The sequence below is a fragment of the Lipotes vexillifer genome, unplaced genomic scaffold, assembly GCF_000442215.2.
Source record: "Lipotes vexillifer unplaced genomic scaffold, Lipotes_vexillifer_v1.1 scaffold670, whole genome shotgun sequence".
Classification (NCBI taxonomy): Eukaryota; Metazoa; Chordata; class Mammalia; order Artiodactyla; family Lipotidae; genus Lipotes; species Lipotes vexillifer.
Window position 1 is genome coordinate 536,784 of NW_006778108.1, and position 24,976 is coordinate 561,759.

At 42.3% G+C, this 24,976-nt stretch overlaps 1 protein-coding gene across 1 annotated transcript in view; it reads right to left on the reverse strand.

Annotated features, from left to right (window-relative positions):
- The window catches only part of KIF16B (kinesin family member 16B), a 277,180-nt gene that overhangs the window by 29,626 nt on the left and 222,578 nt on the right, over nucleotides 1-24,976 (reverse strand). The window contains exon 25 of the mRNA XM_007451451.1: nucleotides 13,777-13,860. Within this exon, the coding sequence (XP_007451513.1) occupies nucleotides 13,777-13,860 (84 nt within the window). The remainder of the gene's footprint in view (nucleotides 1-13,776; nucleotides 13,861-24,976) is intronic.

Here is a 24,976-nt window from a genome sequence, read left to right on the forward strand (position 1 = left end):
TTTGCTTCCACCATTTGTCCTAGGGTTCTATCCATCCATGGTTTTTATTTAAATTTTTTTTCTTAATAATTAATTTTAATTTTAATAACTTTATTATACTTTTCTTTCCTTCCTTCCTTCCTTCCTTCCTTCCTTCCTTCCTTCCCTCCCTCCCTCCTTTAGACAACGAATCATCCCAAATTGAGAAGGTGGACTTTGAGAGCAAGATTTATGATTTTTTCCCCTTTACCTCTTTTTGTGAGGGTGTATGTGTATGCTTCTGTGTAAGATTTTGTCTGCATAGCTTTACTTCCAACATTTGTCCTAAGGTTCTATCCGTCCCTTTTTTTTCCCCTAAATAATTATTTTTTAAGTCAATAAGTTTATTGTACTTTATTTTACTGTATCTTCTTTCTTTGTCTTTTGTCCTTCCTTCCCTCCTTCCTTCCTCCCTCCCTCCTTTCTTTCCTTCTTGCCTTCTTTTCTTCTTTCTTTCCTTCTTCCTTCCCTCCCTCCTTTCTTTCTTTCTTTCTTTCTTTCTTCATACTTCTACTAATTCTCTCTACTTTTTCTCCCTTTTATTCTGAGCCGTGTGGATGAAAGGCTCTTGGTGCTCCAGCCAGAAGTCAGGGCTCTGCCTGTAAGGTGGGAGAGCCAACTTCAGGACAATGGTCAACAAGAGACCTCCCAGCTCCACATAATATCAAACGGTGAAAACCTCCCAGAGACCTCCATCTTAACACCAGCACCCAGCTTCACTCAACGACCAGCAAGCTACAGTGCTGGACAACCTATGCCAAACAACTAGCAAAACAGGAACACAACCCCACCCATTAGCAGAGAGGCTGCCTAAAATCATAATAAGTCCACAGACACCCAAAAGACACCACCAGACGTGGACCTGCCCACTAGAGAGACAAGATCTAGCCTCATACACCACAACACAGGCACTAGTCCCCTCCACCAGGAAGCCTACACAACCCACTGAACCAACCTTAGCCACTGGAGACAGACATCAAAAACAACGGGAGCTACGAACTTGCAGCCTGCAAAAAGGTGAACCCAATCACAGTAAGATAAGCAAAATGAGAAGACAGACAGAAACACACAGCAGATGCAGGAGCAAGGTAAAAACCCACCAGACCTAACATGAAGAGGAAATAGGCAGTCTACCTGAAAAAGAATTCAGAATAATGATAGTAAGGATGATCCAAAATCTTGGAAATAGAATGGACAAAATGCAAAAAACATTTAACAAGGACCTAGAAGAAATAAAGATGAAACAGACAATGATGAACAACACAATAAATGAAATTAAAAGTACTCTAGATGGGATCAATAGCAGAATAACTGAGGCAGAAGAACGGATAAGTGACCTGGAAGATAAAATAGTGGAAATACCTACTGCAGAGCAGAATGAAGAAAAAAGAATGAAAAGAACTCAGGACAGTCTCAGAGACCTCTGGGACAACATTAAATGCACCAACATTCGAATTATAGGGGTTCCAGAAGAAGAAGAGAAAAAGAAAGGGACTGAGAAAATATTTGAAGAGATTATAGTTGAAAACTTCCCTAATATGGGAAAGGAAATAGTTAATCAAGTCCAGGAAGCACAGAGAGTCCCATACAGGATAAATCCAAGGAGAAATACACCAAGACACATATTAATCAAACTGTCAAAAATTAAATACAAAGAAAGCATATTAAAAGCAGCAAGGGAAAAACAACAAATAACACAAGGGAATCCCCATAAGGTTAACAACTGATCTTTCAGCAGAAACTCTGCAAGCCGGAAGGGACTGGCAGGACATATTTAACGTGATGAAGGAGAAAAACCTACAAGCAAGATTACTCTACCCAGCAAGGATCTCATTAAGATTTGATGGAGAAATTAAAACTTTTACAGACAAGCAAAAGCTGAGAGAGTTCAGTACCACCAAACCAGCTTTACAACAAACGCTAAAGGAACTTCTCTAGACAAGAAACACAAGAGAAGGAAAAGACCTATAATAACGAACCCAAACAATTTAGAAAATGGGAATAGGAACATACATATCGATAATTACCTTAAATGTAAATGGACTAAATGCTCCCACCAAAAGACACAGATTGGCTGAATGGATACAAAAACAAGACCCATATATATGCTGTCTACAAGAGACCCACTTCAGACCTAGAGACACATACAGACTGAAAGTAAGGGGATGGAAAAAGATATTCCATGCAAATGGAAACCAAAAGAAAGCTGGAGTAGCAATTCTCATATCAGACAAAATAGACTTTAAAATAAGGACTATCAGAAGAGACAAAGAAGGACACTACATAATGATTAAGGGATCGATCCAAGAAGAAGATATAACAATTGTAAATATTTATGCACCCAACATAGGAGCACCTCAATACATAAGGCAAAAACTAACAGTCATAAAAGGGGAAATCGACAGTAACACATTCATAGTAGGGGACTTCAACACCCCACTTTCACCAATGGACAGATCATCCAAAATGAAAATAAATAAGGAAACACAAGCTTTAAATGATACATTAAACAGGATGGACTTAATTGATATTTATAGGACACTCCATCCAAAAACAACAGAATACACATTTTTCTCAAGTGCTCATGGAACATTCTCCAGGATAGATCATATCTTGGGTCACAAATCAAGCCTTGGTAAATTTAAGAAAACTGAAATTGCATCAAGTATCTTTTCCGACCACAATGCCATGAGACTAGATATCAATTACAGGAAAAGGTCGGTAAAAAACACAAACACATGGAGGCTAAACAATACACTACTTAATGACGAAGTGATCACTGAAGAAATCAAAGAGGAAATTAAAAAATACCTAGAAACAAATGCCAAGGGAGACACAACAATCCAAAACCTATGGGATGCAGCAAAAGCAGTTCTAAGGGGGAAGTTTATAGCAATACAAGCCCACAATAAGAAGCAGGAAACATCTCGAATAAACAACCTAACCTTGCACCTCAAGCAATTAGAGAAAGAACAAAAAAACCCCAAAGTTAGCAGAAGGAAAGAAATCATAAAAATCAGATCAGAAATAATTGAAAAAGAAATGAAGGAAATGATAGCAAAGATCAATAAATCTAAGAGGTGGTTCTTTGAGAAGATAAGCAAAATTGATAAACCATTAGCCAGACTCATCAAGAAAAAAAGGGAGAAGACTCAAATCAATAGAATCAGAAATGAAAAAGGAGAAGTAACAACTGACACTGCAGAAATACAAAGGATCATGAGAAATTACTACAAGCAACTCTATGCCAATAGATTGGACAACCTGGAAGAAATGGACAAATTCTTAGAAATGCACAACCTGCCAAGACTGAATCAGGAAGAAACAGAAAACAGGAACAGACCAATCACAAGCACGGAAATTGAAACTGTGACTAAAAATCTTCCAACAAACAAAAGCCCAGGACCAGATGGCTTCACAGGCGAATTCTATCAAACATTTAGAGAAGAGCTAACACCTATTCTTCTCAAACTCTTCCAAAATATAGCAGAGGGAGGAACACTCCCAAACTCATTCTACGAGGCCACCATCACCTTGATACCAAAACCAGACAAGGATGTCACAAAGAAAGAAAACTACAGGCCAATATCACTGATGAACATAGATGCAAAAATCCTCAACAAAATACTAGCAAACAGAATCCAACAGCACATTAAAAGGATCATACACCATGATCAAGTGGGGTTTATTCCAGGAATGCAAGGATTCTTCAATATACGCAAATCTATCAATGTGATTAACCATATTAACAAATTGAAGGAGAAAAACCATATGATCATCTCAATAGATGCAGAGAAAGCTTTTGACAAAATTCAACACCCATTTATGATAAAAACCCTGCAGAAAGTAGGTGTAGAGGGAACTTTCCTCAATATAATAAAGGCCGTATATGACAAGCCCACAGCCAACATCATCCTCAATGGCGAAAAACTGAAAGCATTTCCACTAAGGTCAGGAACAAGACAAGGTTGCCCACTCTCACCACTCTTATTCAACATAGTTTTGGAAGTTTTAGCCACAGCAATCAGAGAAGAAAAGGAAATAAAAGGAATCCAAATCGGAAAAGAAGAAGTAAAGCTGTCACTGTTTGCAGATGACATGATACTATACATAGAGAATCCTAAAGATGCTACCAGAAAACTACTAGAGCTAATCAATGAATTTGGTAAAGTAGCAGGATACAAAATTAATGCACAGAAATCTCTGGCATTCCTATATACTAATGATGAAAAATCTGAAAGTGAAATCAAGAAAACACTCCCATTTACCATTGCAACAAAAAGAATAAAATATCTAGGAATAAACCTACCTAAGGAGACAAAAGACCTGTATGCAGAAAATTATAAGACACTGATGAAAGAAATTAAAGATGATACAAACAGATGGAGAGATATACCATGTTCTTGGATTGGAAGAATCAACATTGTGAAAATGACTCTACTTCCCAAAGCAATCTATAGATTCAATGCAATCCCTATCAAACTACCACTGGCATTTTTCACAGAACTAGAACAAAAAATTTCACAATTTGTATGGAAACACAAAAGACCCCGAATAGCCAAAGCAATCTTGAGAACAAAAAATGGAGCTGGAGGAATCAGGCTGCCTGACTTCAGACTATACTACAAAGCTACAGTAATCAAGACAGTATGGTACTGGCAGAAAAACAGAAAGATAGATCAATGGAACAGGATAGAAAACCCAGAGATAAACCCACGCACATATGCACACCTTATCTTTGATAAAGGAGGCAAGAATATACAATGGAGAAGGGACAGCTTCTTCAATAAGTGGTGCTGGGAAAACTGGACAGGTACATGTGAAAGCATTAGATTAGATCACTCCCTAACACCATACACAAAAATAAGCTCAAAATGGATTAAAGACCTAAATGCAAGGCCAGAAACTATCAAACTCTTAGAGGAAAACATAGGCAGAACACTCTATGACATAAATCACAGCAAGATCCTTTCTGACCCACCTCCTAGAGAAATGGAAATAAAAACAAAAATAAACAAATGGAACCTAATGAAACTTCAAAGCTTTTGCACAGCAAAGGAAAGCATAAACAAGACCAAAAGACAACCCTCAGAATGGGAGAAAATATTTGCAAATAAAGCAACTAACAAAGGATTAATCTCCAAAATTTACAGGCAGCTCATGCAGCTCAATAACAAAAAAATAAACAACCCAATACAAAAATGGGCAGAAGACCTAAATAGACATTTCTCCAAAGAAGATATAGAGATTGCCAACAAACACATGAAAGAATGCTCAACATCATTAATCATTAGAGAAATGCAAATCTAAACTACAATGAGATATCATCTCACACCGGTCAGAATGGCCATCATCAAAAAATCTGGAAACAATAAATGCTGGAGAGGGTGTGGAGAAAAGGGAACACTCTTGCACTGCTGGTGGGAATGTGAATTGGTTCAGCCACTATGGAGAACAGTATGGAGGTTCCTTAAAAAAATACAAATAGAACTACCATATGACCCAGCAATCCCACTACTGGGCATGTACTCTGAGAAAACCAAAATTCAAAAAGAGCCATGTACCAAAATGTTCACTGCAGCTCTATTTACAATAGCCCGGAGATGGAAACAACCTAAGTGCCCATCATCGGACGAATGGATAAAGAAGATGTGGCTCATATATACAATGGAATATTACTCCGCCATAAAAAGAAATGAAATTGAGCTATTTATAATGAGGTGGATAGACCTAGAGTCTGTCATACAGAGTGAAGTAAGTCAGAAAGAAAAAGACAAATACTGTACGCTAACACATATATATGGAATTTAAGAAAAGAAAATGTCATGAAGAACCTAGGGGTAAGACAGGAATAAAGACACAGACCTACTGGAGAACGGACTTGAGGATATGGGGAGGGGGAAGGGTGAGCTGTGACAGGGCGAGAGAGAGGCATGGACATATATACACTACCAAACGTAAGGTAGATAGCTAGTGGGAAGCAGCCACATGGCACAGGGATATCCGCTCGGTGCTTTGTGACCGCATGGAGGGGTGGGATAGGGAGGGTGGGAGGGAGGGAGACGGAAGAGGGAAGAGATATGGGAAGATATGTATATGTATAACTGATTCACTTTGTTATAAAGCAGTAACTAACACACCATTGTAAAGCAATTATACCCCAATAAAGATGTTAAAAAAAAAAAAAAAAAAAAAAGAAACCTGTTTAAGGTTACCCAGTCAGTAAGTAGCAGAGCAAGGATCCACAGCTAGGTCTGCTGGACTGTGTAGTGTATGTTTTTAACCATTATCCTGTATCAATTTGGGATGTATTACGGGCTAGGGCTTATGTCTTGTACAGGTTTCTTAAACACCCCTCTCATTTGATCCGCTCAGCAACTCTGAAAGTTAGCTCTTCTTATCCCTGTTTCCCATTGAGAATGATGAAGCTCAGATGGGTAAGCAACCAGCCCAGTGGCCTACTGCAAAGAGGCATTTAAACCCATTTACGCATGTGCTCTGGTTTGAACATGTTTTCTGTCAGAACAAATATGTGCTATTTGCTATTCAGTGCAGCTTTAACTGATCATTCAACAAACACTTACTGAGGGCCTGTTAAGGGCCAGAAACTGTTCTAGGCACTGAGGAGACAGAAGTGAACAAGGCAGCTGGAAACCCTGTCCTCACAGAACTTACCTTCTAGTAAAATATAAAGCATTTAAAAACAAAACAAACTGACAAACAAAAAAATCCCCCCAACCACTTGCAAAGTGCTTGACCAAGAAGCCACAGAGGCATCTGGTGGGGAGTGAAGGGGCAGGGCTCTCCAAGGAGAGGACGTCTGAGCTGAGGGAGGTGCTCCAGCCTCGGAGATGCTTCTGCTGACTTAATCCCAAGTCAGTAACGACATGAAGCCCCTGACTGCCTGCTTAGAGCTTTAGACCGGGAGCCCAGTGATGGGGAAGAGTTTTCCCACTTGCAGTGAGTTTTGAGTCCCTGAGTTGTTAGCCATCAGCCCACACAGGATGCCACGTGGGGAAGGGGAAAAACGGCAGAGTAAAACTGACAGTATGGCGGGCGCTTCCCTTGTCCCTCCAGCCTCCATCTGGGTTTGGAAGTTGATCCTCTCCTTGTAAACATGTGTTTCAATTTTGGTTTCTTCTTAATTAAACCAAAGACTCTGCATGGAAACCAAACTGGGATTTTCCCTCCAGGTGGGGACTCACTCTTCTGATGTGACCATAAAGTGCCAACTTACATTGATATGGAAGGACTTCTGCTGTGTAAAATGATTTCTCGATGGGCACTTTGCCTCTGGAGTTCATTCTTTCTCAGACTTCCTTCTTCCCTTTATGGCACCGCTTACTTACAGTATACACACTTCATCGTGTGATTCTAACAATTCCATGGAGCAGATATTATTTCTGCCATTTAACAAGTAAGGAACTAAAGTTTAGGGAGGGAACTAAGGTCACAGGACACTGGAGCAGTCTCACAGAGCTGGGCTGCAAGTGCAGGTCTGACTCTAGAACCTTCTGCATTATTCCAATACCGCACGGAGTTTCCCATCTCCTTCCCGAATCTTCATCCCAGATCACAGCAATTTTAGCCCCTCTGACTTCACGAAGCACCGCGATGAAACAGCCCCCAAAGTCCAGCTCCATCTCCTCCCACATAGCGACAGCCACGTAACCCCCTTCAGAAATGCTCTGTGATCAACACATCACAGAAAACAGTCACTGCTAATATGAATGACCATATAACCAGAAAAAGTAAAATACATAAAAACATAAATGAGGAGGGAAACCGTTCTCTCCGTGAGGTATTTCTCATTCTCTGCCTACGTTTGGTAATGGTTCCGCCATTATCCGTTCTGTAAGATCAGCAGAGAGTAGATGGAAAGAATGTTCAATTAAGCACAGAGTTGCCAGACACCTTTCAGGTAGCCGAACGAGTGAGAAAATGCAAGGATTTTCACCTCCTGAAATTTATTGTGAAACTGAAAGGATTCAACCTATACAATGTCTAAACCAAAATGATTCCATTGTTGGAAATCAAAGGTTTGAAAGTAACGTAAAACTGAAGGATCAACAGAAGGAGACACTCTGCTGTTAGTCAGAAAAGCTGGGCTGTGCAGGGAAGTGGCAGCTAGTGCTGGGCAGGCGGACGTAGCACTACGGCAGCCGCCATAACACCCACGTTGTAAGGCAGGCAAGGCATGGGAACCACCAGGACTTTTATTTTGAAAACAACTCCTCATTTAGTTCCCGTTAGAAAAGAGGACACCTGGGAGCTCTGGGCATCTCTCTATTGTAAGAAAAAGTGATGAGACGCAGCTGAGGGCCGGCCTGGTGCTCACAGCTAAGCTCGGTATTCTCCTGTCAAGGGCAGACAGCTCCAAAGGACACCAAGACCAGGCGAGGCTACTCTGTGACCACGAGCAAGACAGAAAGAAAAACAAAAACCAAAAAACACTCCACAATCATGTCTGAACACAAAAACATGAATACTGTACAAACCATGAAAATGATCAAATACCCGCCTCCTCTGGCTAACAGGATGACTGCTGTGTTTCTTATCAATCATAGTTTTAACCTCACTCTGTTCTTCTTGCCTTCCAGATAAGAATTATTAAGACAACCAATCAGAGAATTAGCCCAACATCCAATCCAGAGCAAAGTCCGCTTGCTTGCACTCTGCCCTCAATCACTTAACGCAGGGCCAAGTCCTATCATAAGGTCTTGGTAGCACCCTGCTGAGATGCCCCCCTGCTTCCCATGGCATCTGTTCTTTCTTAGTGCAGGGAATTAATAAATCTAACACACTGTTAAAAAAGTAGGTCTATGTCTGGGGGTCACTGGCCGAAAGGCACTGACATTTGTCAGGCAGAGGCTTGGGGTACATCAGGCGTGCTGGGGACGCCACAGTGGGCAGCCTCACTGTCAGTGACTCGGGAGACATGCAAAGAGAGCCGACCGGCTGTGAACAACAGCTATGTAAACGCAGAGGAACTGTGCTCATTTCATAATGATCCTAGGCCTCTCATCTTTCTCACACTGGACAGTAGCTCAACTGTGATTCAATCATCAGAAAGCATTTCTACATTTCAGACGACAATTTTACAGGGTGAAAGAAAGGCTGGTGTTACACCATGAGATTCCTGGTATCTTCCAGCTATCACCATAAGAATAGTCACATAATCTTAGTGCCTTTGCCCTCAGAAACTGATTTTGCAAATAGATGTAACAAACTGAGGTGCTCACATTGTTACACTTCATGACTGCAGGTGGGGGGCTTTCTTTTGTCCTCCCCTGGCTCTTAAAGCAGATCTGAAACGTGCTGGAAGGCGCCATCACTGTGGCCAACTGTCCTCATCACCACCACCACTTGCACTCACCACAGTACCGCCTAACATTTTGGAGTGCTTCCCTCTGTACCAGAGGCTGTGTGATGTCCATGATCTCATTTAACCCTCAGGTTAACTCCTGGAAGATGGTGGTTTTATTTGTCTTCATTTGTCAGTGATAAAGGACACTGACAGTGACATTAACTCCAAAGGAGCAAAGCCAGGATTCGAGAAGACCAGGATGAAGCGCCCCAGGCCCACACTCTAAGCTTCCACACTATTTTTATCCATCTCAATAATGCTCTAGCCAGTGACATGAAAATGGGGAAGGAGTGGTCTTGGGCTGCTGCCTGCTCCAGTACGTTCAAGAAAACGTCCGAGAGACTTCTCAGGTTCTTACACCTAAAGGTGGTGCTTTTATTCTTGAAAGCTTTACTGTTTTATTAGGGGATTTCACTTGTTTTCATTAATTACAGTTACTCCTTGAAATGACAGACTACTGAGATGATTAGCGGAAATGTTTCCAAGTAGATGATAACATTCTCTGAAATCAGTGACCCAAAATGCACCTCTCATCAATCAACAAAAACAAAACAGAAAACTCATCTACTTGGGGCTAAGGTCGGCAGATTTTCTGAGAATTCAGCGGATAATACAGTGAATGTGAAGCACACGTGAAATATCATGGGAGATGAAGAATTCAATTAGACGTTGATTCTGTTGCCTTCAAGTAACTGAAGAGTATAATAGGGGAGATCTGAGACATAAACATACCTTCTGATACAAGCAAGCAAGTGCCAAGAATCTTAAAAGAAGTGGAGGTGAAGTCTCACGGACATTCCAGAGCAAAGTGTGGAGAAGACCCAGCTCTACCTCAAGCTCAGAGTGTGCTCAGGATCAAGAGAAGGGGGCTGCCCCTGAAAGACACTCTAGTATAGACTGAGGCTTTGCCACTCACTGGCTACATGACCTTCTTTATCCTCCCCAAGACCTAACTTTCTCACCTGTAACATGGAGATAATAATAGAAGTCACCTCAAAAGCTGGCTGGGGGAGTAAATGGCATGATATATCAAGCCTTTCACTCATGCCTGGCACTCAGTAAACACCCAGTAAATGTGAGACAGCAGTAGTACTCTGTGAAAGCCTACGGAATTGCCAATATTCCATTTTTGACCTATGACAATGACAGGTTCAACCTGATGGTAATGGTATCTGGCTTCAAGTGCAGTAACAAGCACCCTTCTGCTCCACGTAACTCATCAGACAGAGACTGATGTGATCATTTCCTGTTACCTCCAAAGCCTTTTCTGCTGGGCTGTCGTCCGCATTACAAGAAGGGCTTGGAGGAGCTGAGCACCGTGTCACACGCGGGGAGAGCCGCTATCAGAACCCTCTGGCTGCCCGATAGCAGGGTCTGCCCACGATGTGCACATTTACACTGAACGGTTCCAGCAGGGCCGGGATGGCAGCAACAGGGGGTTCTGCCCACGTTAGAAACCTCCAGAGACTCTGGCTCTTGTGGAGCAAAAGTGCTTGGCAGCATTTGGGCATGAAATGCAAAGCAGTAACAGGCCAGATTCTGGAAAACCTGGCTCCGGGTTGTAAGCTACAGTGGTCCTGATAACTCTTTATGGGTGGAGCCTATACACGTTTATCAATAAGAGTGAGTTCTGGAGGCCAAATGTACACTTCGCCACTGAGCATCACCACGTCCTGACTCACTGCTGCCTTTTCCTGGTGCTACACACCCCAACCCCACACACACCACTAATATTCCTCTCTCCGCGGTGATAAAACTAATCTCTAGAACATCTCGTGACAGGCAGAAATTTCTGTTGTTACCCATCATTTTTAGAATAATTATTTTAACATTTTTATAAATAGGATTTAACCTTATATAAGTTAGAAAGTAGGTATCTATGTCTTTCATGAGAAAACATTTGACACTTTCTGTTGATAAACTCAAACACAAGGTCCAAATCTTGCAGCTATTTTAATAGCAAGGAAGATCGAAACACAACTGGATGCTTGCTTAGAACACTGCTCTATGCAGCTCAGTCGGCGTGAGGAGGTTTGTAAAGCTGTGTTTCTGGGTTTTAAAAATCAGCAGATAATTCCTTTTGCGCAAACACTATGTATATTGGTGTGTGCCAGTACAAGTGTGTCCTACTGAAATCCACCTTTCTGTACATGCCTACGTATTTAACTATACCTCCAGGTAGCGTTTCATACAGCAATGTAAACATATGCTCTTTGAGGGCAAGAAGTGTCTCATTCACCTTGATATTCTATATAACACCTAGCACTGTCCCCAGCATGTATTAGGAATTAAATAAATGTATATTGAATTAAATCAAATAGGAAGTTCACGGACAATAAATGTTAATTTTCACATGAAAATGCACTAAATCAGTGACTCTTGTGTTAGATTGAAAATAAAAATCATAACAGTTGCAGGAAATCAACTCAAGAATCTCAGGTTAACTTTCCAGTGAAGTGAAGCTGAATTACACTCTCTCCTTGACAAGAACACAATATTCTAAGATTTAACAGTCCACATGAGACGAAATACACTTAATTTAAAATGTAAGCCCCTCTATTTCCACAAGGTGTGGGGAATCCATTCCTTATGGGTTAATGCCACAGGTAAACCACAGTCACGGGCAATGGGAGGGATGCTTGTATCCGCAGAGATGTTGACATAAAACTCTTGTTTGTCAACAGCTGATGGCTCGGTAGGGCTAAGTGATTAAGCAGGAGATCCTGAAAAAACAAACATGGGTTCCACCTGAAAGTACCAAGAATGAAAAGGTGTCCTGAGCTTTGCTCTGACTCTGGAAGCTGGAGTGGAAAGACAAGAGTCCCCAAGAGCAGGGCTCACAAACGCACAGCACACAAACGCCCGATTTGTGGGGCACGGCTGGCACCATGTGCATTTAATTAGAGCCCTGAGTAAGTAGGGATGACAACACCTACTTCCTGTTAGTTTACAAACTTGTTTTTTATACACTGTCGTTCTGCACGTTTCCATTAAAGACAAGTCTGGATTACTGACGCAGGTAAGGGTTCCGGAAAGAAAACCATCACGAGTTCTACTGTGAGTTTTAAATTGTATGATACAATTAAACCTTTAAGAGAACTTGGTCAAGCAGGCTCACCACGATAACCTTTCCCTTGAATGTAAGCTCTTCAGTTGGGTATCAGGGTCATACCACCTCATAGGCTGATTTTTAGAGCCCTGCAACGACCCATCCAAACCTCAGTCGTAATAGTTCCAGCACTATAGTTTAACTCACAGGCCTGTAAGCGTGGCCACACCCTGAAACTCTTCTTTCCTCAGATCACTTCTCTACTGAGGATCTCAGGTCTCTAAAATGCCCCTCGTGGACTACAATCTCCTAGTCTTCAATTTCTCCATGGTCCCCACTCCCCCCTTTTGCTCTCACTGCAACCTCCAGCCTCTGGATGTTTCCCTAAGGCTTGGTGCACTGGTATTCACTGGACTCCATGGGCAGCCATTTCAAACTGGCTGTCTCCAGGAATGAGAAAAATACCGCCGTTTTATGGAGACTTTCACAATTCAGAAAGGGCTGTCTCAGGTCTCCTCTTATTTGATTTCATTTGCAATACGTCTTATTTTTCTTCCTCTTAAAAGAGGAGCAGAGGGGACTTTGCGAGGCCCCAGGAAGCTTGCTGACTGGAGTGAGCTATTTGTAATTTTATCCTGCCTGCCTCAGTGGCTCACAGCGGCAAGAGGGTAGCCCATGCCCGAGGGTTACCTGCGACCATGCCTCAGCACACTCTGCCTCGGTAGCATCAGATGCCAACCAAATAAGCAGCTCTAGCCTGCAGAGCAATACAAGCTCTACGGAGCAGTCAACAGTGCATGCCAGCAGGGAGGCAGTCAGAAAAACAACAGTTGTGTTGAACCAAAGCTCTCCACAGAGCTGGCTCAGAAGATGAAGTTAAAATAAGTCCAACAAAACCTAACCATGACTAAAATACGTATGTGTCTTTTTGCTTCCAGCCACCTTGAAAAAGTAACAACGATGGAATACTACAAATCTTCAGTTAATTAATTCAAGTTTTTGGCAGCAAGCTTCTTACCCCCAGCCTGCATTGTGTACCATCTGTCTACGTGAATATTCAGTTCTCACCCACAACCTGCTTCCTAACCCTTGGTATAAATGTATCTCCTCAAAACCCAGGAAAACGCTCTGTTGTCGGGGGGGTGGGGGTGGGGGGAAGGACTTATATTTTAAGTAAACTGATCTCATTACTTTACAATCTGCTGCTGCCACCTCCTGTGTTAATGAAGCAGCATCTCTCCATCCGTGAACAAGAGTTAAGTGTTTAAGAGGAAGAATTCTCACTGGTCAATCAGATGGCAAATTTTCTGCACACAGAGAAAGAAAAGCTTGATTCTGTTACCTCTAACTGACTTCGCCTCTCAGCAATCACACGTTCATCCTTGTTTCCAAATAGTTTCTTTGGAGGGAATTCAAGAGTCGCGAGCTGAAATACATATTTTATAAGAGAGGCATTAATATCACACCTGTGATCTCTGGGCTATTATTAATCCATTATTTGGAATCTCTATCATGGTCGGGGGGGGGGAAGAGAAAGAGGTTGGAAGTTTAAAGATGGTAGGGCCTGCCTTGCTTAGCCACCAACCGTGTGACCTTGAACAGACCAGGCAAGGCTCCACAAGGGTCACCCGAGAGGATGGATGATGGGGCCTCAAAGGAAGGACACACTTGAGTCTCAGTGTTTTGTCCCAGACGACATAGTAGACTTTTTACCAGGTGGTGTTTCACATGTTTTATTTTTTAAAACATGAGTTTGTTCTTCTTTTAGTCCCCTTCTAATACTAGAATTCAATTATACGTGTGTTGACGTAAGAATCTGAAAACTCAACAAGCATACTACCTGAACATTTTGTGAAAGAGTTCTGTAAACTTTCCGTACTGCCTTTTCTCAGCTACTACTGCAAATGCAGATGGCCCATGTGAAAAGAAGCCTTCTCTTTCAATCTTTTCTCTTTGTCTCCTAGAGAATAAAGGTTTAGAATTTGCTGTAGCCAGGTCTTGGGATTTCATAGGTATTTTCCTTATGCTTCTTTTCTTGGAAGTATAAAAATCATAACGAAAAGGTAAGTTTTCTTATAGACTCCAAGGCAAGAAAGAGCTCTATAATCTGGCGGAAACCTGAGCAGCTCGCGTGGATTTGGTTGAATGAACGCTGAGCGGCAATAATCGCTGGTGTTGATGAAATTCACTATTTCCTTCCTTCCTCGCCCTGTTGGGTTCAGACACACTGAGAGGTCAACAAAGCATTATCAAGAAAAAAAAAAGGAACATTTCTCCCACAATATAGGTCACAATGTGCCACAAAATTCCTATTTTATACATATGCAAACCTTGGCTGATTTAAATTTATATTGCCACAGTGGGAATCAAAAATTAAGAAGTAACATCTGTATGTACAGGACTTTGAAAACTTAGTACTAAAGGAGAATATACATACAGCAAAATGCACATATCCTAAGTGAACAATCGGTGAATGTTCAACATCTCAACACACTATAACCACCACCCAGATCAAAAGAGAACACCCCCAGCCGCCCAGGAACCCCTGGCACTCCCCTCCTGCCCTGTAAAAGGCTGGCGCTAGCCTGACTTCTAACAGCATGGTTTAGTTTTTCCCATTTTTCAGCTTCATCATATGGCACGAACCCTTTTGTGTCCACCGTCACCGCTCTACCTCATGTGTGCGAGGCCCACCCATGTTGCCATGTGTAGCAACAGTTTGCTCATTCCTGTGGCTGAACAGCATCCGACCATGTGAACATTCCACCACTGGTCTGTTCAGTCTCTGGCTATTGGGCTTTTGGCTAGTTTCCACTTTCTGGCCCTTAGACATTGTGCTGTTATGAACATTTTCCTATAGGTTTTCCATACGTTTCCTATAAACGTATGTAGGGATTCCTGCTGGTCATAGTCTGAAGGGTGAAAATGCTAGGTCATATGGAATGCAAGTGTTCAGCTGTACCTGAAGTTATCAAATGGTTTCCCAAAGCAGTTTTACTAACAACACTCCCACCAGCAGTGACTGAGAGACGCAGTGGCTTCAGATCCTCACCAGCACCTGGTGCTGTGGTCTTTTTCATCTTGGCAATGCTGCTGGGTATGCCGTGATTTCTACTGTGGTTCAGACTTGCATTTTCCTAATGAGCCACGATGTTGAGCATCTTTTCACATGCTCATTGACCATCTGGTTACTCATTTGGGGGAAGTGTCTGTTCAACTCTTTTGGCCATTTTTTATTGGGATATGCCTTTTTCTTATTAAGAGTCATTCTTCCTTTTCCCTCTCTTCGAGGTGTCTTTGATGACTTTAGAGCCCTTTTTCAAAATCAGTGGAAGTCAGAGGTTTGCTCCTTTCAAACTCAAGTGCTCCTTCTACCCCAAACCTTGGAGTGGGTGGGGTGTGGGACCTCCTTCCCCTTCTCTCGCCAATGTTCCAATTTGGTTGCTTACAGGCAACTTTAAAGTCAGTTCAAGGTGAAGTGAAAGGCCATGGGCACCGAATAAGACAGACCCAGTTTGAATCTGGACCACTAACTAGCTGACTACTTTGTTACTCTGAGCCTGAGTATATTCTCTGCTGAAAAAAAAAAACACAGACAATGGTAGTAAACGTTACCGGTTATCTGTGAAGATTTAGTGAAGCGATGCCGAACGGGCCTAAGCTACTCTTACTATTTACTAGAGATCTGGTAATCACTAAGAAAGCAGCATGCCACATCCCTGGTTCCCTCTCCCCATCCCTGGAATGCCGGTGTGGCTTCAAGGAGCAAAGGGTCTTCTGGAACCCTGACTTCACTGGCACAAACACACTTCCCATATGTTGCAGGTTAGAGAAGACGGGTACCCAGAACGTGTCTTTTGGGCTTCGTCCAGCCTCGATTTCATCTTGTACAAAAGTGTTCCCCCACCAAACGCAGTGATGCTGAAAGCTTGGCAAGCATGCTTTCACAGTTGGTTGTTTTGTCATTTTCTTATGTGGCTGATGAGGTGACGTGGTTTCTGTCGGGGGAAATTTACAGTCATACTTGCATGCTCGCTCAGAACTGGTGCACTGAAAGGACCTCTGGCAGCTGAACTAGGTGGGAAGCAAGCGTTTAAATTTCCTCATAGTCAATGGTAGTATGTACTCCATCCTGGGATGGAGGCTAGTATCTTGTGCTACGACGATCCACCCTGTGAAATAAGTGTGTATATATTATCTATAATACAGATTTTAGGAAGAAAAGGGCAAACTTAAATGGCACTGAGGCACATAATCATAGGACTATAATATTCAACAATTTAACCTCAGAGATAAAGAAACACAGGGTCAGAGGTCAGTGACTTAGAATGGTTCCAAGTCATGGGGTGGCTGAGTCAAGACGAGGAACCAGGACTGACTCTAGGTTTTCATAACAAGGCTGTAAAGTGTGTCCGCAGAGTATGGAAGACCCTTCTGAAATCCTTGAGAACCTAGGACCCAAATAAAAGACAGTAACCCCTCCCAGTGTGTATTAACCGGGAAAATGATGGACAGCTGCGAGCAGTAGTCAACAGGCCCACCAGGAGCTGTCAACAAACCTCACTGAGGACCTGCACCAACAAGGGAACAGGAAAGTGACAGGGGTCAGTGACCACAGTGGGGATAACAGGAACGGGATGGTCTGGAGGCAGGGTCCTGGGAAGTCTGTCCTGGGATTATTAGCTCCTGTCAACTGACTCCTCACAAAATAAAACATAAGAAGGACAGAGGTGAAGTGTTGGAGGGAGGGAGAGAAGGAACGGGAGCAGAAGTTCCCACGTGATTCATGATAAATGCACGCAATGGGGTCCATGTCCTTTTTTTTTTTGGCTGTACGCGGGCCTCTCACTGTTGTGGCCTCTCCCATTGCAGAGCACAGGCTCTGGACGCGCAGGCTCAGCGGCCATGGCTCACGGGCCTAGCCGCTCCGCGGCATGTGGCATCTTCCCGGACCGGGGCACGAACCCGTGTCCCCTGCATCGGCAGGCGGACTCTCAACCACTGCACCACCAGGGAAGCCCGGTCCATGTCCTTTTCATGGGGCTGGGACATGAACAAACTGAAGGAGAAAGGTAAGGGCGTGAGGCAAGGTACTGCCTCCATTAACATAATTATATTTACATCAGAAACAGCTTTCCAACCTCTTCCCTCTGACAGAATGGAAACTACCGCCATTTCTCCTTTTTAGAGAATCTTGACAGTGCTGTTTAGGCTTCGCTATCTGTAAGCTCTTAGGTTGAATGAGATGAAATTGCCAGTTTTGAAGTTAAAAATAGTTGAATATCAGCAATTCCATAAGGTTAAACCCCTTATAAAACTTCTGACATTTTTATTTAAACATCTTTATTGGAGTATAATTGCTTTACAATGGTGTGTTAGTTTCTGCTGTATAACAAAGTGAATCAGCTCTATGTATACATATATCCCCATGTCCCCTCCCTCTTGTGTCTCCCTCCCACCCTCCCTATCCCACCCCTCTAGGTGGTCACAAACCACCGAGCTGATCTCCCTGTGCTATGCGGCTGCTTCCCACTAGCTAGCTATTTTACACTTGGTAGTGTATATCTATCCATGCCACTCTCTCACTTCGTCCCAGCTTACCCTTCCCCCTCCCATGTCCTCAAGTCCATTCTCTACGTCTGCGTCTTTATTCCTGTCTTGCCCCTAGATTCTTCAAAACCATTTTTTTTAAGATTCAATATATATGTCTTAGCATACGCTATTTATTTTTCTCTTTCTGACTTACTTCACACTGTATGACAGTCTCCGAGTCCATCCACCTCACTACAAATAACTCAATCTCGTTTCTTTTTATGGCTGAGTAATATTCCATTGTATATGTGTGCCACATCTTCTTTATCCATTCATCTGTCGATGGACACTTAGGTTGCTTCCATGTCCTGGCTATTGTAAATAGAGCTGCAATGAACATTGTGGTACATGACTCTTTTTGAATTATGGTTTTCTCAGGATATATGCCCAGTAGTAGGATTGCTGGGTCGTATGGCAGTTCTATTTTTAGTTTTTTAAGGAACCTCCATACTGTTCTCCATAGTGGCTGTATCAATGTACATTCCCACCAACAGTGCAAGAGGGTTCCCTTTTCTCCACACCCTCTCCAGCATTTATTGTTTGTAGATTTTTTTGATGATGGCCATTCTGATTGGTGTGAGGTGATACCTCACTGTAGCTTTGATTTACATTTCTCTAATGATTAGTTGACCATCCTTTCATGTGTTTGTTGGCAATCTGTATATCTTCTTTGGAGAAATGTCTATTTAGGTCTTCTGCCCATTTTATAAATATGGAACGCTTCACGAATTTGCGTGTCATCCTTGCACAGGGACCATGCTAATCTTCTCTGTATAGTTCTAATTTTAGTATATGTGCTGCCGAAGTGAGCACAAAACTTCTGACATTTTTAAATGACCACTAGGTCGAAGATACATTCTCAGCTGCTTTTACCTGCCAAGGGTAAATATTCTCAGTTGAGGGATTATTGATTGGATACATCTAAACCAATATTCTTTCAAAAGAATATTCAAGCACTCAAAAATAAAACAGAACTAAAAATATCTTATATTTTTAAAATGCAACACTAAAATAGCCAAGGAGTTGGGGAAACAATAACAGTACAGGTGGCACGGAAGCCACTTAGGGGCCAATAGCTCTTGACACAGAAGGGATTAGGTTGCCACTCTCAACAACAGCCCGTCTTTTGAAAAGAAAAAAAAAAAAAGACCATCATAGTCTTTAATTGGATTAGAAAAAAGAGGACAGGAACTGCTGCTTCATTCTTACTATAAAATCCTTATAATCCTTTATATCTTTACTATTATATAAATCCTTAGAAGGGTTTGGAAATCTGGGGTAGAAGAGAGGCCTGAACGTTCTCTCTCCCCAGGTACAAAGTGACCACCTCATTTATTTTGAAACAGAACAGCAAAAGCAATCCTCTGTAGGGTTCATTTCCGGATTGTGAATTATTTAAACTGTCCACATGTTTTTAAAAACGTACAATTTACCAAGATAGAAAGAGCCAGTGGTCAGGACAAATAATGTGCCTGGAGAGCCAAAAAAAGGAAAAGATCTCTTCTATTTTGCAGAAAGTGCTGCTGTCTGAATCAAAGTAATATTTCCAACAAATTAAGAATACAAGAGGGCTTCCCTGGTGGCGCAGTGGTTGAGAGTCCGCCTGCCGATGCAGCGGACATGAGTTCGTGCCCCGGTCCGGGAGGATCCCACATGCCGCGGAGCGGCTGGGCCCGTGAGCCATGGCCGCTGAGCCTGTGCGTCCGGGGCCTGTGCTCCACAACGGGAGAGGCCACAGCAATGAGAGGTTCACGTACAGCAAAAACAAACAAACAAACAAAAAAGAATACAAGAGAGGCTCAGAGAGGGGGTGATTGTCCCTGACTTTTCCTCTCATGTCCTACATACACTGACATCTATTGTTTATTTGTTTGGCTTCTTAAGTTAAACAGCAAATTGAAAATAAAATCAATGATATAATTTGTACATTTACATTTCTTCTCAAGTTCTTTTTAGTTAAATTTTTTTCATTTTTATCGCTTCATTTCTGAATCTAGCAGATGGTCGAGATCTGATTTCCATGAGAAATGCTGTCAGGAACAGTAAAAGGCATCCGTGGGTGGAGGAGAGATTCCTCTTTGATTTCCTCTGTAACCTCTGACAAAGGAAATACAGTGTCCTACATTTCTAAAAATTGAAGTTCCTGAAGTTCTACATTCCTCACAACTACTCAATTCTAAAGTAACTCAGATAAATATTTCTGATTTATATAAAAATGATCAAGATACTTCGAACTCAGTAATGAGGAAAAAATAATTTTCTTTCTTTTTATAAGATTTCATTTTCTGTCAGAATCAGCTTGCTAGTTTCTACCAGAAAAGTATGTTGGGATTTTTATCGGGATTGTACTGAATATACAGGTCATTTTGGCAAGAAGTGACATCATAAAGTCTCAAGTACACCATTCCATGAAAAAGTAAAAAGATTTCATTTTCATAAAGAGCAAAACCCATCATTTCCCCCTTATAACTTTCACGGATAAAGTCTCATGTTAAAAAAATGTGATTGCCACAGAAATAATCTTTCTACAAACCGTAACACCTGATGGAACAGCTCTGGTTAAAGACGGTGGAGTAAAACCTTTATTTGCAACCCTTCACACCTTCAAAAGCACCACAAACGACAAGAGATGAAAAGCAGAGTTCCCTGTCAATCCCTGAAACTAACACAACATTGTAAATCAACTATACTCCAATAAAAATTAAAATAAAATAAAATTTAAAACTTCAATAAAAATTAAAAAAAAAAAAAGTAAAGACTCTGACTCCAAAGTAGGAAACCACTGCAGCCCACATGCAGGCCAGCAGCCCCTGGGAGCCCAGCCTCCCTGTCATCCTCTCCAGGTCACAGGCCACAAGCTGTCCACCAGGGTCGGCATCCAAACCCCCAGGTATTGCATGACACTGATGTTAAAGACTAAAGCTGGGGACAAGGAGAAGGAGGGGGGAACCCACAGCAAAGAGGAGGGCCAGTAGGGGCCTGTGCGGGGAGAACCCAGAGCTGCTCAAGGTGCTGGCAGAGAAAACAGGCCAGAGGCAGGCACCTGGCTTTACTGCCACAGACAGTGACCCACTGCCCCCATGAACACCAGAAAATAAGATGTGCCTCGATGCGAAGGGAAAAACTGGTGGAAAAAAATTCAAAAAAATTCCAGGCAAAGGTTTAGGCGTGTGGTAGCTTGCTGCCTCCCCCTCCCCAGGGTCTGTCCCTTCCCTTGTCCCCATGATTCACTGGTGTTTTCCCCCAAAATTAGTCCATTTCACTTAAAGATGAGAAATAATTAGAAGGAACTGAAACTGAACTATGAATAAAAAGGGTAGGTGAGGAGATACTGAATAAAAGAGAAGCAAAAGGCAGATAAAGAAGATGTACAAGAAGGACTGACCAAAGACAAGAAGAACTCAGGGAAGAAATTATCCACAGTCTTAAGGAACCACAAACACTGATAAAAAAGAACCAAAAGCAGGAAGCGATACATAGGTTGAAAGAAGAGACTACAGTGGGCGGAAAAGGGCAGAAAACTGAGCCAACTCATGGAGAAATGGGTGATTCCAGGACTGGGATGGGGACCACGTAAGATGAGCCCGAAGCATCTTGTAATGCCAGAGATCAAGGAAGTGCTCAAAACCAAAAGCACGTTGGGGCTTCCCTGGTAGCGCAGTGGTTAAGAATCTGCCTGAAAACGCAGGGGACACAGGTTCGAGCCCTGCTCCAGGAAGATTCCACATGCCGCGGAGCAGCTAAGCCCGTGTGTCACAACTACTGAAGCCCGTGCGCCTATGGCCTGTGCTCTGCAACAAGAGAAGCCACCGCAATGAGAAGCCACCGCAATGAGAAGACCGCTCACTGCAAGAAAGAGTAGCCCCCTGCTCACGGCAACTAGAGAAAGCCCATGCACAGCAACGAAGACCCAATGCGGCCAAAAATAAATAAATAAAATAAATTTAAAAAATTTAAAAAATTAAAAAAAAAAGAGATGGAAGATGTATCTTAAAACCAAAAGCACAATGATGGGAGTGTGTCACAGGGACACAGGTGCCGATGCAAAGAGCTGCTACATACGGCCTAAGTTGGAAAAACGTGAAAAACAAAATTTTTTAAAATGTATTGGCTTAAAACCCAAAATATGATGAAATAAACAAGTAAATACATAAATGGGGAAGAAGAAACAAGTCACCCATTCAGAAGAATTCCAAGTAACTAATGTAGATACCTCACCCTCCAGGAAGTGGGGGCATCTCTCTCCACCCCTAAAACGTGGGCTCTGCAGAATGTGTGCTGTGTGCAGTGCCTTCCTTCCCAAGAGAACAGTATAGAAAGCGGGGAACACCAAGGAACCTCACAGGGGAGAAACCTCAGCCAGGAGATCAAGGTCTATCTCAACAGTGATAAGTCACACTGATGGTGTGTGTGTCCTTCATATGATGTGGTGATAATGACACTTTACCTCCGTGGTTTTTCTCCCCCAAACCCAAATGTCTAATCATGAGAAAAACAGGCCCAATGTTCCCAATTGGGAACATTCCCAATTGGGAACATTCTCTAAAATACCTGACCATCATTCCTCACAATATCAAGGTCATTAAATATAAGGAAAGTCTGAGAAACTGTCACAGCGAAAGGGAGCCTAAGGAAACATAGTGACTGAATGTAATGTGGTATCCTGGATGGGATACTGGAACAGAAAAAGGACATTAGGTGAAGATTAAGGAAATCTCAAAAGTATAGACTTTAGTTAATAATAATAATAATGTTTGTTTGTTTGTTTTTGTGGTATGTGGGTCTCTCACTGTTGTGGCCTCTCCCGTTGCAGAGCACAGGCTCCAGATGCGCAGGCTCAGCGGCCACGGCTCACGGGCCCAGCCACTCCGCGGCATGTGGGATCTTCCCGGACCGGGGCACGAACCCGTGTCCCCTGCATCGGCAGGTGGACTCCCAACCACTGAGCCACCAGGGAAGCCCAATAATAATAATAATGTATCAATGTTGGTTCACTAGTGGTGACAAATGCCCTATACTCATGTGAACTGTTAACAGGGAAAGTGGGTATGGGGTATATGAAAACTCTGTATTACCTTCACATTTTTTTTCTGTAAAACTAAAACTATTCAAATAGGATTTCTGATTACTGATCTGATATGTAAGGAGCTTAGAAGCTGTGACGTCTGTCCTCACAAGAAAAAAAAACTGAGAAACCTGAAAATCAAGAGCTCTTCCTGGATCCATCAGAGAATTAAGGTCACAGGGCAAACTACTGTCCCCAAACCGGAGAGACGGACAGGCAGAAACAGAGAAGTGCAGCTTAGCTGGTGCAGAAGCTCACAACTGCAGCCAGTTTTGGTAGGAACACTTTAAACTGCAGTCGACAAACTGCTGGAGACTCAGTGTAGCCTAGTGTGAGCGTTAAAAAAAAAACTCCAGAGGAGCTGCGTTTTCCATAACTTTTGTGACCTTTACCTCCAGAAGTCCCACCAGATTCTCACTGTGAAGAAGAATACCTTTGGTTCTGCAGAAGGTGCTGGGGGCGGGGATGGTGGGGTGGGAACCTTCTGAAATACACCCAGAGCGCTCTGCCCTCAAGGGAAACTGTTTTCCCAGAATCTAACCACTTTGGGTTTTACCAAAGCCCAACTGTTTGGGGGGTGGGGCGGGGGGGGGAGTGGAATGCTCCCTGCAGGTTTTACTAAGAGACTGAGACCTAATCACAGGCCTGCAGACCCTCCAACACACACATCCCACCACCACGCCAACAGGGCTTCTGCAAGACAACGGGACTGCAGCTAAAGGAAGCGCGAGCCTCAGGCTTTATTTAAGAAGCTTCTGGGAAAACCCAAAGACAATAGCGGAAGCACAAACAAGGGCACTTGAGGACATCTTTGCCTCTGACACCACAGCCAGGGCAACTGTAGCCTATATGGTAGCCAGATAAATATAAAACTGCACGCTAAAGGCCTATCTACCTCAGCTCCATTCACATGACACAGCATGTCCAGCTTTCAACAAAAATTACAATGCATGCTAAAAGGCAAAAAACAGCCTGAGACTATTCTAAAATGAAAAAAGCTGATTGAAAAATGGAAATCCAGTGCCTCCACACCCTGCACCCCTGCCTCCTCCTCCCCCACTGTCTACAAGCTCAAAAAAAAAAAAAAAAAAAAAAAAAGCAAGAAGAACTCAAGAAAGAGACGAGAGAAACAAAAACAGTAGAAGAAAAACAGTAGTAGAAAGTCCCAGTAGAAGAAACAAAAGTAGCATGAAGACAATAAAAACACAGGTTAGCCTATGGCATATAGAGCAGAGAAAATAACAAGGCAAAATGAAAAATGCTCAGGGAAATAAAACGTGACCCAAGAGGTTTATAAGTAACAGAGAAATGTCTTTAAAGTGTGCAGTCCACAGGCAGACGTTCTCAAGCACATAAGAACTCAGGTAAAACACATCAAGGTGAACGTTTCCAAAACGTACAGGATGACCAAAAATATCCAACCAAGAGACAGCACAATACAAGGATCGCAGGAACGCAAAACCCACTGTAAATACCACCTTGACTAAAAGCCACAACTAAGACAGAATTATGCATAATTTATGTATGAAAAAGGAAACTACACATAATTTATGTATAAAAGAATGTGATATATTGTGACTTTATAAAATATAATTTTCAAAATTGGGTAGGCAGGAGTCAACAAAATGTGATAATCTTATCTTTGTTATGAGTCAATTGATCATTTAATTTTTTTATACATGTTATTTATTTTATAAATATTAGTGTATAAAATATTATACATTTTATTGTACACTAATATTATACATAATACTGTATAAAATATTATACGCTAATATACATACATATTAGTGTCAACCCCCATCTCCAGATTCAACCCACCACCACCCAACCCCCGACTTTGACTGTTTGGTTAATAAGTCTTTTCTCTACATCTTTGTTTCTA